This window comes from Thalia democratica, chromosome 5, assembly GCF_965202585.1.
Source record: "Thalia democratica chromosome 5, ktThaDemo2.hap1.1, whole genome shotgun sequence".
Taxonomy (NCBI): domain Eukaryota; kingdom Metazoa; phylum Chordata; class Thaliacea; order Salpida; family Salpidae; genus Thalia; species Thalia democratica.
Window position 1 is genome coordinate 15,301,293 of NC_139169.1, and position 16,224 is coordinate 15,317,516.

A 16,224-nucleotide genomic window follows, 5' to 3' on the forward strand; every position below is an offset into this window, starting at 1 on the left:
TTTATTTTATCCAAAAAATGACTTAAAAAGTATCCGACTATAAAAAATACATTAAATGAACAGCATATGTTAAATTTTCAATTGTTTTCAATTATGTATTTATGTAAGAGGTAGAAAATTATAAGCTTTTAGTAACAAAATTAGGCAACAAAATTGATAAAAAAAACAATAAAACACCATAAGTGGAAAATAATAAAAACTTATAGCAAAGTTACATTAAAACTACATGATAATAAAAAAAAGACACATTGAGTTTTACTTAGAAATAGTACATTTTGTCAAAATTTCTTTACTTCTGTTATTTCATTTTCAATCTCAAAATCAAAGCAAAGAATGAATAAAAATTAGCAGTAGTTAAAACAAAAATAGTAGTCAAATTGTTTCTACTTAATATTTTAGTTTCATGTAATCATAGTAATCATAATTTTTAAACAACGCTTTTTTTCTTTCTTGAATACAATAAAAACAAACTAAACGAAATCTGCTCAACAGATCAAAATAACTTAGTTAAACTTAAAATCATACCAGCAATTTCCAAAATCATTCCCAACTACTTCAACCAACAGTGTTTAGTTCACAAAAAATCCTTTAAAATCATGTTTCATGACGTCACAATATGCTATCGTCCGGATACTGCGTGGCGTCATAATACTTTGGTATTAAAATGTTATCAACGGAATGAACCACCCCATTGTCTGCAATGAGGTCAGTATTGACAGTCTTACTTCGGAGGACATTTCTCCTTTTACCGAACATGGCGTAACCGCGTTTGGGACACAAGTAAAGGTACTGGCCATTGACGGTCTTTAATTTTTGGGGGCGCTGCATCAATTCGTCGAAGCAGTGGTAACCTATGAAAGTTACTTGTAGTATATATATTTGATAATGTCAAATATTTTAACACAGTTTTAAGGCTGATTCAAACCTTAACTATATTATTAAGTCTATGAAGAAAATTATACAAAAATAAAATAATCTTTGATCAAAATAGTTATAATTATAGAAAGTCACAAAGGTTACCTCGACTAATAATATAAAAAAAAATTCAAAAATTCAATTCAGCAATACAAACCTGGTAATATATGATAAGTGATAATTCTTCTTGCACATTCAGGATTTGCGAAGTGTTTATTCCACACAAAATTGCTCAGTTGTTTGAACTGGTTGTTTGTTGGAGCTAGGAAAGTGAACGGTTCATCTTTCAAAAGCAACTGTAGTTAATAGTACATATGTTTTTGTTTTTACTATTATAATGGTTTATAAAAATTTCAATCCCGTTGCATATTAGCTAGGAAGTTTTTGTAAAAATTCAAAAAATTGAAATAAAGTGTAATTTTATCTTATTTAATGAAAATAATTTAACTGATTTGATGCCAAGTTTTATTACATTTGATATTTATTTAAAAAAATATTTATTCGGGGAAAGTATCTTTAAATAAATCCTAGCTTGTTAAAACATTTAATTATTCATAAAATTTTGAGAATAGATACTATTAAACTAAAATAAACTAAACGATTCTTTATTAAAATCAAAAAAACATAGTAGTGAATATAAATATGTAATTTATGTTATAAACTTGTGTAACACTTATAAATTGTAATGAAACTAACATATTCTAAGTTGTGACGACTTATGACCTGAAGAAGCATCGAAAAATCTCCGTCTTTAGAATCTTTCAATACTTCTAACAAGTTTGGTTTAGGGACTTTAAATAGCTGTATAATAATTTTTAATTAATAGTACAATTATTAATTCTTAAGATTTGTAGTAAGTAATATTAAAGACGCTACAAAACTTAATCTATCTCCAGTCTACACGGTACAAAAGCTTTTAAAAAACTCTATATTAGTAAAAAAAAATCATCGGTCTCTTCTTTGTATTAAATACCATTAAAGTTGAAGCCATTACGTAAAAAGTTTTACAAACTAAATGTTAACAAACTATATTACTAAAAATATTTAGAGTATTACACTTTTTTACAAACCTGTTCAACCGCGACGATGTTTCCGGCGCACGACGTCACTCTATTGTTCTCAGGTTGCCTAGCAACAAGTTGTTGCTTCAATCGTGTGCACTGAACCGAAACGGTTTTCTTTTTATCACTAAAGTCGTAATAGGTAGTTTCGTACACGGGTTTTGCCCCTTCGCGAGTGCGGAGAATTCTCATTGGTTCTTTTGAGGATGACGTAATATGTGTCGTGACGTGATAATCGAGCTGGTGACGTAAGAATTGAGGTGAATTGATTATTTCGAACGCGTCCAAACCTTTGAGTCCCTGATATTGATGACTATAATCATGTTTTAAAAGCATTTAATAAATAGTGTATTCAAATATTATTTTACTACGCACTGACTTGCTGATTAGTAATAAAAATAAAAGCAAAATGAAGCTCATTGTAGTTATGTTATTTAATTTTACTTAAACATTTTGTTATATTTAATAATATAAATCACAATTAACAAAAATTACAATAAAAATTTGTACTTGCGTCTAATTCAGGTCTTATTACTTTAAAATAATAGTATTTAAAAATTAAATCAATAGTACTAAGTCGTAATAAAGCTTTATAATTTTTAAATAGTTCTTAAGTAAAACTAACCTCAAAGGCTGAATTCATTGGTGCAAATAAAGTGATGTTTCTCATTTTATTAAGAGCTTTTAATTTACCGGATTCTTTATAATAATCATAAAAATATTTAAACTTCTTTTCTTCTCTTAAAATATCTGCTACTGTCCTCACTATTAAATTATTTTATGTAGTTAAACTCAAGTATGTTTTTTTTTAGTTAGTTTCTTAAATTAATGCAAAAAAGTTGTTTTATGGTACAGTTGTTGGTGGCATTTTTTTTAAAGACATGTATGTTTTAAAAGTAAAAGTAGACAGAAACTAATTTAGAAAAAAATAAAATGTAAAACCTTTTTTTATAAGGTTATTGACCGTATGTACTACTCCATTAGTTGTCATTACGTCATGATTAATCAATTTTGCTTGATGTATTTGGATTGTGAAGTTGTTTTTATGGGTAACTATTTGAAAACCATTTATTGATGTAAGAGTCTTACCTGTAAAATTTATCATAGATATTGCTTATTAAGCAGTCTTAAATGAAATAACTACAAAGCTATTTTGTCAAAGTAAAACAAAACTAAGTATAACAACAACATTTAATGAATCGTGATATAATTATAACTAACTAAAATGTAAACAAGTATTTTTTTTGTCTTATTAACTATTTTTTTAAAAGGTTTTGGACGAAAAAAGTTGTAATAAAAATAAAGTATTACAGGACTATGCAGTACATTTCTAAAGTATACAACTTAAGAGCATTTTGTCGTTATCTTATTAAAGATTTGTAAAAAACCAGCATTAATTGAGCAGAATATTCCTTCAACGATGTGACTTTTAACTATTTCATTCAAACATTCAATGGGTTCTTCATCAACAGATTTTGAAAATGCTGAGTTTGTAGGAACAAATAATGTCATGGATTTATCTTCGGATTGTAAAGACTCAAATGCTTCTCCTCCGACATAAGAAAGCGCTTAAATAGTAATTTTTTGTAGTAAAATTAGACATGAATGAAATATAGCAGTTTTGTTTATTCATAAGTTAAAAATAGTTTTACTTTACTATCACAATAAAAAGTTTAAATTTGTTATTCTTAGTTTCTTATTAGTCTTAAAATTTTTTGAAAAACAGTTTTTTTCATGGATTTTATTCATAACTTTAATCTATTTAATCAATTTAATCTATCTGCTTACATTATGTTAAGTTTCAGAAAATACCTTTGTAAAAATTAGAAAAAGAGCTTCTTCTTTTTTCCAGGTAACTTGTAGTTGAAGTTTGAACGTTCGACAGGATTCCTGATATTTTGTGAACCACTGCGTTTTCAGACTTCCAGAAATCAGGTTTCGTTATTTTCTGGCAGTTTGCAGTCCAAATTCCGTAACCAAAGTTGTTTAATCTTATCGGCATTCCTGATTTTGCCTTTTATAGTTATTAATGTTTTAATGTAAAATATAAAATAATTATCGTTTTTGATGTATAAGTTTTTTTATAACTAGTATGAGCATTTTCTAATAGAAAAGATTAAAATTTTAACATAAACTTTCACTGAGTTACAAAAAATTAAGATAAAAACTTTGGTATCAAATAATTTGTTTTGTTTTATAAGTTTTGAAACAGTTTAAGGAATAGTTACTAAACTTTATGACTTATATCTAACCAAAACAAGAAAACTCACTTTAAAAATTCGATTGTTTTTAAAAGAGTCAAAATCAACGATTTTATTTTCTATAATTGAGTTACCAGCTATGTTCTTTAAGTACTCTGCATTTTCTGTAATATAAAGTATAAAATACAAACTAAATTTTATAAATAAAAAATACATAAATGTCAATTTAAATATCGTTGTTTAACAGTATCTACTCAAAGTATATTGAGTATTAGACCCCTGTAACTATCAATTTACCAGTTTTTTTGATTAAATTTTAGTAAGCATACAGCTTTGATCGATTTTTGTCTTACTGTAATAGTTATATCTTACAAATTTTTAAATTTGTAAACTAAAACAACTATAACTTAGTAATAGTTTTTTGTTTTTAACTATTTTTCAGCTTATTCACCTGTCGTATGCTCAGCTCTGAAACTAGTGAATATTTTCTTTGCGACAAATGCTTTGCTTTTCTTTTTATTTTTATCTAACTTTATTTTCTTTTTGCTCGTCTTCTTGTGTCTTCTTCTGTTATTTCTTCTACGTTTCCTGTTTTTTCTCCTCCTTCTGTTATGATTTTTCTTCCCTTTTTTCTGTTTCTTCCTTCTATGAATTATTGCTCTTTCGTGAAAGCTGGATACTTTTATTGGTTGACTGACTGCAGAGTTTGCTCTTCGCTTTTCTGTTTAAAAAATATCTGTTGTACATTTTTGTTTATGTTTGTAACTAAAAAATAAATTCTACCTTTTATTTACTTCTTTCTGCATAAATTTTGTATTGAACTTTACTTTTGCATAAAATTCTGAAATTAAAACTCCAATAACTAATTTGATATCTATATGATTTATTAAAACTATACGGAAAATTTTAAACTTGATACTTTTTAAATTAACATTGGAGAAAGGTAGTCTGCTTCTTCTGATTCTAAAGACTGAACAGGTTTGAAAATTTGTCTAAACAAAAATTAAAAATGGTTAGAACCATCAAAAGAAAATCAGTCTCAGTCTTTTACAAACACTCCAAAAAAATATCTTTTGTTTATTGAAAAACAAAATTTTCAATTCTGCAGAAAACAAAAAAAATTACTAGCAACTAAAGAATTTTAAATTCCACAAATTAGTTATTTTTAGTAAAAAATTTCAACAAAACTAAAACATTTTTTTTCTATTTTACTAAAATACTGAATTTTATACGTTTACTTAAAGATTAATAGAACGCTTATATTTGAGATTAGTCAGTTAAGTTTGGTATATTTTTTTAATTTGAGAAACTGAGAAAACAAAACTTTAGAAATTTACTTTTGTTTACTGTAACTACGAAAAACTATTTTTATAAACATCAAACAATTAAAAAAATCCAAAAATATTGCATTTGATAAAGAAAAAAAATGATGACACTTTAAATTTTTTATTTAAAGTACTCCTTAAAAATTAATTTTTGCCCTAGTTTTTATAATCAACCATTGTTCTGTATAGTCTAAATTAGTTCTTATAGGGCTTTCTAAAACCTCGACTGTGTATGCATTTTAAATCTGTTGTGGTATGTTTTCCTTGTGAAATTTTTTATAATGTATGATTAAAGCAAACTTGTCTTTTTTTTCATGGTTAAGTCTAGTTTTATTGTTGTTCCATATGTTTCTGTTGGCATTACACCACTTAGTAAAGATGTTCGTAGTTTGTCCAATATATAAACTTGTGCATATGTTGCATGTAGCTGCATATATTCCATAACTTTTGCAATTTAAATGTTGTTTAATTTTCATGTTTTGTATTGTTTTATTATTACTTATAATACTTTTTTTTCCAATAGTTTTTTCCCATAGTTTTGCAAAATTTCCAAATAAAGCACACTTTTCACATTTAGCTGTTTTGTTGTTTTCTATTTTTGTGAAAATATTTCTGTTTATTTATATATTTCTCAGTATTTTTGGTCTCTTATAAGTTAGTCTTATTAATTATGTACTATTACATTCTTCATTTTTGCTAAGGTTTATAAGTTGTTAAAAGCTGGTTGCCAAAGTTTTTATTTTGGATATTTTTTATTTTAACCATCAACCTTAAAAACAATTCTCTAATCCCTTAAACTTACTTTTTTTTGTTTTGTTTTATTATCTCATTTTTAAATATGAATATTAATAAATACCCTAATTTGTAAATATTTATATTCGTAATTATAATATTTCTAATTTAAATCTTAATTAATTAAACTTAGTTACTTAACCAGCATATTTTTAGAATTTAGTTTATTACCGAGTATTAGAAGTCAAACTAGCTTGAAATGAACCTCTATTTTTTACCTTTGACAGAACTTAAAACTAAAGAAAGTACAAAACTAAAAAAAAAAGTTAATTTTTTTGCAAAAAATACATTTCGTGCAAATCTTACATCTCTTCAGTTATGAATTTTAAAAACCGAATAAAGCTAAATTGTTTTCATTTGAAATTAAAGTTTAAACTATACTTGTGATCATTCTTGTCATAAATATATATCTAAATATATAAATAAATCCACTATATAGAATTTATATTTGTTGCTAAAGATAATGTTTAAAACTATTTTAGTTAGATCGTAATTAAAAAATTTGTTATGAATTTCAATTAATTAAAAATATAGCAAATCAAACTCAGAAAATTTTTAGGAGCCAAGCTTGAGTTAGCATTAAAGTAGTAAAACGTTATAAGTTAAACTCGAACACAACCTACTTAATTAACGTGAAGTTGTAAATAATAAGTTTGAGTGTTCAAATTTTTACGTGAAGCTATAGAAGTATTTATTACTATTAGTACTATTTGTTAAAAAATTCTTGTGTTGAGCAAAACTCATATTAACTTTTAAACTGTTCAGCTTAAATTCTATCACAAAGCAGCTTACACATTTATAGGGTAAATGTATACTTTAAAAGCTATTAAAAAGCAATGAAACTCCAATATAAATGTCATCTTGAAAAAAATAGACTTTAAATCAAGTATCCTACTGAAGTGTTCAGAAATATCTAAGTGTTGCTTATTACAAGCAAAAATTTTAAACAGCGTTATTTTGACAAAATAATACGTTCGAATGCTCATATGAGTAGCACATTTGTGCTAAATAACAATAAATTAGCATTAGTGTTCAAACAAACCTAAACTCTTGTTTACTGGAACACAATAGCTTTTAAGTTTGTTCAAAACAAAATTTTTGCAGCATCTCCAAATTGTTCTGCTTGTAGGTATATAATTTCCTACTCCGTATCTGTAAAACTATATTTTTGGAAAAATATTAGATTTTCTTTAAAAATAAGTTTTTTTAAATTCGGTATTCTGTTTTTTTAATAAATTCTTTGTTCTTGTCAATAAAAAAATTTAAAATTCACTTTTAAACAATCGGTTTTAATTTATAGCAACATTTAATTTAAACGATCAGTTATATTTTTTAGGAAAACAAATTACGTATTCTTTTTATAACTGGTAAATCTTTATAATTTTGTTTTCTAAACACCGTAAAGTTTTTACTCAAATTTATGCATTGTTTTATAAGTTTATATGAGGTTATTAATGATTAATTTGTAATCTTTCCAGCTCTAATGATAAAATAATGTTTTTGTTATCTGACTTTAACTTATGGTCGTTATATTATTTTAAGAAAACTAAGTAGATCTTTGGTACAAACTTGAGTATATGTTAATAAAATACTAAATCTTATTAAATACTTTTAAAGTTACATTTAATAAAAATATTTCACTGTTTATGAGTTTTAAAACTTTAATCAGTATGTTATTGTTGAAAATATGAAGCAATTTAACGAACTACCTTTTTAAGCATACAAATTGGTTTTTATTTTGCCAGCATTTGACAAATGGTTGTAAATGTTCAATTAATTTCAAAGGAATACGATAGTATCTGGTCAGCTCATAATCACATACATTGTGTCTGTAAAAAGTTGTTAAAATTACTTTCTGTTTAAAATATAGATTTTAAAGTGATTATAACATTTTTATCTAACAAAATAAAACAAAAATAAAATTTCAAAAAAAAAAGAATAAACTTTTTTAAAACTAAAATTGGAATAGGAAAATATCAATTAGCGTTTTGATTAAGCTATTGTGTAAATTAATTTCTAATAATAGCAGTTGGTGTTATCTTTTACATTTTATTTATTAGATATTCTTAAACTTACAAAACTTAAGAGATTAGATAAATTTTGCGTAGATAATCAATTACTATTAATACAAAACTTACCGTTTTTAAAACTTAAAGTTACTGCCAACTATATTAGTCTGTATCGTAATAATTACGAAAACCAAATAGATAAAATTCAAACATTAGTTTTGCATTGCATAAAGGGTTAATTTGAAAAAGCGTAAATTGTTTTTTCAATGGTACATTAAAAACATGCTATCAAGACACAGCTTGTAACTTAACACCTAAATTGGAAAAGCTTTCATTTCATTTATTATTAAGTTGTCTTTAAGATAAAACCATCGATATACTTGATGGCTACAATATTTATAATTTTTATCACTTTTTTTATTATGCAGTCTGTTAAAATCTCATGAGAACAAGATTATTTCTGAGAAAGTTCTGATAACCTATATGTTTGTTTTAATCGTTAATAAAATACTATGAAAAATATTATATTTGAAAAATTATGAAATGAAAAATATATTTAAGCTTAATTTTGCATAAAGTAAAACATTATAAATAAAAATACAGTGTTTAATTGGGTGGTCTTATAATAAAAAGCGTTAATAATGATTGAAAAGTCTTAAGCTTGTATTGTGTTAAAACTTAAAGTTAGTTTGAATTGCAATTTAATAGTTTTTTCTCACAGTAAAAAGTATTAAAACTTAAATAATATTTTAAATTTAATTTCTTTTAGCTTGATCCGGTAGATTACAATTTATTTTTAAGCAGATTTTTTTGTCACAAAAAAGTTAATTTTAATGTCTAAAATCTTGATTTATCTTTAACTAAATAAATTAAAAGAAAATATATATGTATTTCCGATATAAATTTATTGTTTATTTTCTAGATTAATAAAAAATATTCAAAGTTAAGTAAAAATCAATAAACCGATTTCTGTACATATTGATACATACAAAAAATATACTGAGACAACATTTTTCTTTTTTGAATAACCTGCAATGCAAATGTTGTAGGCAATGTGAAACATAACTGATATTAAAAGTAAAAAAGTAGTTAGTAAATACTATATTTAAAAAAACTGAAACTAAAAACTCGCTATTGATCCTTGATTAATTCAAGTTTTCTTTTTGCTATTTATATAATGTCTTTGACGTAAATAAATACTTTAAGTTCATTGGTTTTTACACGTTTAAAAGTATTTGTTTAGATCTTAATACGAAGATTTAAATATTTACTTATATTTTTGTCAATTTTTAATACATTTAAAAATTTTAAACAATTACAGCAAATAATTTCTTGGTTTTGATACAAATATTTATTTACCAAAATATAGAAGCTAGTATCACAGTTCATAAGTTAAAAAATATTTATTTATTAAAATTATAATTTACCTTAAATAAAACATAATATAAAAAATATAAATAAAGTATATTATTGGGTGGTCTAAAAATAAAAAGTATTTAAAAATAATTGAAAACTTTTAAAATCGGTAATCTAAAAATTAATCCAGTTTGAAATATGACAGGTTTTAAAAGAGACAGGTAAAATGTTTATGAACTGAAAAAATACGTAAAAATAACAAAAACTTACCGGATGAGGTAAATTTTCTAACTAATGCAATAAAAACTTTTACTATAAACAGATTAAGCGCTAAAATGTTTACAATTTCAATAAAAAGTGATTAAATATGTAAACTTTGTTTATGGTTCATCAAACATGTTAATGTTATCTTTTCATTGTCTGATTTAACGCGTTAATACTTTTAATACAAAAACTATATAAAGTTGTTTTCGAAAATAAATGAGTTAACATTCAGTAAAATGTAAGCGGTTTAATTTTAAATGGGTTTGAAAAACAAATCGATTTGAATCGTTAATACTGTTTACTTTTAAATTTTTCACCGTAAAATAAAGTCTGAAAGTTTTTTACAAGTTGCAAAAAGGTTTTAAAAGCTAATTCAATGATAATTTTACTATCAAGTGTAAACCAAACAAAAAATTATAAAAAAAACTTATTGGTAAATTTTAAATAACTCGATGTCAAGTTAACATTCGTGTTAATACTTTTGGTAAAAAAAAAGGTAATATTTACTCAATTATTAGTCACCATTTAAACTTATCAAATAAGCATATAAACATAATATTAAAGGCAAGATTATAATTTTTTTATTTAATATTTCTATTTGCGTTGCTTAAAAGCATTTCTTATATTATTAGCTTTAAATGAATCATTGTTTAAAAATTTTATCAAAATAGGAAACCACAATGTTTTTAATAAAGACAACAGTAGCAACTGATTAAAGTTTGTTTTATATCGAAAGCTTTGTAAGACCTAACAGTAAACGCATTAACGAAATGCACTTAAAAGTAAATAAATTAGATTAAAAACAACATCTTCTTTGTGTTAAAAGTTATTTGTTAAATTATTAAAATTAAATTAAGTTAAATCTAAGCCAGGCGCCTTAATTAATCTCTTGATGTTTTTAGTTTCGAATTGAAACAAAATATTTACATTTTTTTTAGTATAAACAAGTACTTTATCCGTGATATAAAGAAAGATAATAAAAAAATTATGCGGCCATCTAAACAAAATATAAATCTTTTTCTGATATAGCTGAAGACTGTTGTTTTTCCTATTTATAATAAAAAAAACTATAAGTAAAAATTAGTAATGAAAGTTTTTAACCACAATATAGGCATTGTAAACAAACTACTTTTTTTTTCTGATTTAATTTAATATAGTTTATTTTTATTAGTTATATTAAAAAGTTTATAGATACAAACGAGTAATGAAAAATTACAAACTACAATAGAAGTATTATAAACAAATGTCAGTTTCATGTACTTGGTGCCAACTATTTAAACCAGATTAATTGCATGCACGTACATAGAGTATATTAATTGATAAGTATAAGTTGCTGTCAATATTTTTACTTGCTATGAAAATTCTAACTTTCTAATTATAAGTTTTAGACGGATAAAAAGTATTTAAAAAATCAATTAATTATGTTATTAGTACACTTAAGTTAAAAAATATCTAGCTCTAATAATTGTTTGTTAACACAATAGTTATATTTTTGAATTATAGTTCTCATTTTCAATTTACAACATTTAACAAAAGTACAAATAAATCAAATTCATGTTTTTATTTTATTAAAAGTAAAATCATATTCTTTTATGTTAATATAACTTTAAAATTATCTTCATACATATGTCTTAAAGATTTTAACTATACGCTATAAGTGTAACAATTCTAACACTAAGTTTTAGAGATTTCCTAAAACTGTTATAAAAAATTTAAGGTACTTCTTTATAAACAACTATTATTAGTCGACGAACGCCGAAATTAATAAGATTACATTCAGCTATATACGATTACAAATAAAACCACATAATAATATAAAACAAATTATGTCAAACAAGTAGCTCTTGTATGTAAATATTTTTTATCTTTTTGACAACTGCGTTTAACTTCAACTTTGATTGATTGCTCTTATTTTTAACTTAATAAAACTAATCTTTAAGTTTGAAACATAAATTTCAATATTGTATATTAAAAAAACAACTAAATAAAATTATATCAAATTAAAAGAATTTGCTTAAAATATTCATTTTATATAAATCTAAATTAAGTTTCAAACAGAAAAAGTTGCTAATTGGATGATACTTTTACAAAAATTTCAAATAATATCAAAAATCAAAAAGAATTTTAATCGAGCTAGAAAATTAACTGATATTTTAAAACGGTATATTTATACTTAACAGCATTTTTACTTTTGATCTAATTACTACTTCGTACAGCTATTTTGTTTTCACCTAACCTGACCACCCGTAAAACTGCAGATAAAAGTAGTAAAAAAACAAACAAAAAGTTTTAAAGAAGTTTAAACTGGTAAAGAAAACTTAATCTTGTTCAGGTAAGTGACTTTTTGCTAATAAAATTCAGACAAAAATCAGTATTTTCATCATTACTAAAACGTGACTTATTGGTGTAATATAACTAAAACTAACAAATTGATTAACTTAATTTCACTAGCTTATTAAAAGTTCTTGCTCATGACATCCATAAATAATTGAAAAATTGTTTTAAAACTTATCTGATAGCTAATTGTTGAATGTTTAACTTTTAATTCTGTACGTACTTTATAATTTTGTTTAAATAGTATTAATTTCTGTTCTTACACAATTTTTTTAAAACAGGTTTCCATGTTTGAACTAAGTTTTTATAACAAACAAAAATGTTTTGCACTAAGAAGAACATGTAAACATATTTTATTTTTTGTTTATACTATACTAATGATTAACTTTTGTAAAATACTGATCAATCTGGTCTTTAGTTCTATTTGTAACTTTCTGAAAAAATACTTATTAGTATGCACCAGTCGACGAAATGTTTAAAAACGTTTAGTTTAAAATTATTGTAAATTCGGTTAAATTCTTCCGTTAGTTTAAACCATGTTTTCAAAAAATTTGTTTTTTAAAAAAATTAAAGTTGTTTCAGAGTTAAATTTTAATTTATAATGTTTTAAAAATTAAAGTAAAAAAATATACTTCAAAGATGTTTCAAGTTAAGAAATATTATGTTTTTAAAACTTTATATTACATATAAATAATGTTATCAAAAAAATAGTTATGTAATTTATAGTAAACTCATTAATATACCAAATGTCTGAGTTGTTATTTTTAAATAATATTTTCACATGCATATACGTTATACAATTGCAAATTTAAATTTTTTATTTTTTTAAATTGTAGATAACATTCACATTAGAACTTTAATTGTTCTAAAAAAACATTAAATATAACAAACAATTAGTCATATTAATTACATAAAATTTTTCTTAGGCTTTGCAAAATATAACTTATGTTTTTCTCAAGGTTTATTGTTTTGTCTTCAAAGTTTCATATCAACTTTATAAAACTTATTTAGCTTGTCTACTATAGTAATTATATTACACTATGTCTTGTAAACTTTAAGTGTTACTATAAGCAGACAAAACTTCTTAAATAAACATTTTATATTATTAACAATAACTAAATACTAATGAAGCTTCTTAGAGAATACAAAAACAGAAAATTAGTCTGTTGATTTCTTCGGTAAATAAAGAATACTTGAAAGCGTTTGTTGTAATAAGCTTTAACTTCAAATTAAATTACAAATATGAATGAAATAAAAAGCTATTTTTTTAAACTTCATTTAAGCTAACAAGAAAAAAACGTTTCTTCTAATAAATTGCAGCCGATATCTTCAAAAAACGTAAGCGCAAAAGTAAAAATATGTACACAATAATTGTTATAATATTTTAAGAAGAAAACTTATTTTCTTCTAGTTTTATAAACAAACACCGTTTTACGAAACTACTTACCGATAAAAGTTCACGATAACCTAAAAAGTGTTTGTTTATGCTATTTCACGGTTTTCTATGGTTAAAAAGCAAAATAATACTAGCTTTAGTTAAAAGTATAAACACATAAACGAAATCAACTAAATTAATTTATTTTACCATTTATGTGAGCTCGTCATTTATTTTTGACTATAAGAGCTTATTTACAGAGAATTACAAAGAAAAAAATATTTAATACTTTAGTTTTATTTAATTTTGACTTATGTTGTATTTTATTCATTTAGTAAGTTAATAAACACACATTGTAAAACATCGTGATAAGCGTCAAACTCTCGTGAAAATTAAAAGTAAAAGTAATTTTTTGTTTGTTTCTTTTTGTTACCGGTAAGTTATATTAAGTTAATATGATTCTTTTATAATCATTAAAAAATTTTGATATATTAGAGTATATGCAAAAGATCGTCGTTAATTTTTTAATCGCTAGTTTTTTATGTAATTTAAAATACAAAACTTAGCAATTTAAAAAAAGTAAAACGTCAAATTTTACAAAAAATTAAATCTGTCTTAATAGTGTTGCGTTAACTACTTTGAACTTTTAGTGAACATTCGCTTTATGAAATGTGTTCTTTTTTACCCGTTTTGTTTTACTTTATTTAATGCATCTGTTCTAAGCTTATTTATTTTAGCCATGATTGATTTATTACTAGTTTTAATTGCAATTTAAATTGCTATAGACAAAAAACTGTGATTGATTTATGATGACTTATATCTAAACAAAAATTTAAATTATTGTAACAGCTATCATTAAGTTCATTCTTACATATATTCAATATTATTCTGAAACATAATAGTTAAATGTTTTTTTATTTTTAAAATATCTGTTGGTTTAATTTTTACTCTTAATAAAACAACTTTTTCGGTTTTTTATTTTAGGCTGCATAAATGAATAAGGCAACCTTCTTACTCAGATTTAAAAATTTTATAGTCTAAATTTTAAATAAATTTTTATTGAACTAAAATCTGTAAACTAAATTTTAAAAATAATTGTCGTCTTTTGTACACCTTAAAAACAATAAAAAAAAAACAATAAAGTTTAACACAATTTAAATATTGTTTAACTATTTTAAAATTAATATGAAAACGAAAACTGTATGTAAGCTTAATAAAGTCGTAGATAGATTTTAAAGCAGGTATATTTTTAATTCGAATTTGCAATTGACTATATTGTTTTATATAAAGAACAAACGCAACCTTTATGAATACTAACTAAATGTCGTAAAAAAACACAATCAAAATGTATGTGCTTTATAAGTTAATATTTAAAAACATGAAGTAACTTTTAGAATCAACCAACACATCCCAAAAAACTTTTTAAACAAGATTAAGTCATGTAACGAGGAAAAGAAATTTGATGATTTGGAAAAACTAAATAGTAGTTCAGCGATTGGCCAACACCTGATTACTAATCCTAAGTGTGTCGAAAACTATAAAGTGGACAACTTCAAAATTATATCAGTTGCTCGTAACGAATTTCACCTAAAAACTCTAGAAGCTATATACATTTTAAGCTTAAAGCCAGAACTCTGTAAACAAAAGAAATTTGTTTATTCGACCATTTTGTTTAATTCGTTGAACTTAAATTAGTTGATTAGTAAAGTTGTGTTACATTTATATTATTTCTGATTAAACGATTGCCTTAATTTGTTAATTTTTACTATTGTGTTAAATTTAATTTGTTTGCTTAAATACTTAGTTTTATCAGTTAATCATTATTTCAGCTTGTTTTGACACGAAAAAATACTGAAGAGCGTGTCCGAAAAGTACTTCTATTTTATATTTTGTTTGTTTGCAATAAACTTGAAAGTAACTTTTAGCAGAACTTTTAGAAAAAATAATAAACAATAGTTTTAATGAAAACCTCAGAAAGTTAAGTACTTTTCAATAAAATTTATTTAGTTTTATGATTATACATAGTAGTGCTTCAGTGTTTAAAGCTTGGTCTATATTTTTTATTTAATAATTATTTGTTTATAATTTAGCGTCGGTAACTCATTTTTTCTTTATTAGAATATTAATCTTAATTTAATTTAAAGTTTTTTAGTAATTAATAGACGCAAATCAATTTTTTATATAAAAAATTTAAATTACTTTTCGAGTCTCGCTTATTTAATTTTTTTTTAATTTAAACTGTTGAAATTTTAGCTAACTTAATTTAATAAATCGTGCATTCATGTTTCAATCTGGTGAAAATATTTTGCGACCATTAAACATTAAAGTGTAACTTTTTTTTAAACATTTAACTTTATATTTATATCAATTAGCGTTATATTTCTACTTAAGATTTTTAGTAAAAAATAGAACATTGTTTCAGATTCTAATGAGTTTTTAAATTAACCTTAGCTTGTTGGTCTTCAAAAGTTTTGATCAGAAAACAATCTATTTCTATTGGTTTTTAAAAATAATTTTTTATATCTTTTCGTCAAGTATAAATGGAAAATGTAAATTTAAAAGCTTTTTTACAAGGTTGTTACATCTACTAAA

The 16,224-nt window shown here is 23.6% G+C and overlaps 1 protein-coding gene across 1 annotated transcript; it reads right to left on the bottom strand.

Annotated features, from left to right (window-relative positions):
• Positions 1-609: 609 nt before the first annotated feature.
• On the bottom strand, positions 610-5,863 carry LOC145836277 (transforming growth factor-beta-induced protein ig-h3-like). Its single transcript, XM_082944096.1, has 10 exons — positions 5,803-5,863; positions 4,629-4,898; positions 4,247-4,341; positions 3,789-3,990; positions 3,365-3,544; positions 2,602-2,741; positions 1,986-2,276; positions 1,612-1,716; positions 1,073-1,211; positions 610-851 (listed from the first exon to the last, which is right to left on the bottom strand). The coding sequence occupies exons 1-10, from the start codon at positions 5,861-5,863 to the stop codon at positions 610-612; spliced, it is 1,725 nt and encodes a 574-aa protein (XP_082800222.1).
• Between the last annotated feature and the right edge of the window lie 10,361 nt (positions 5,864-16,224).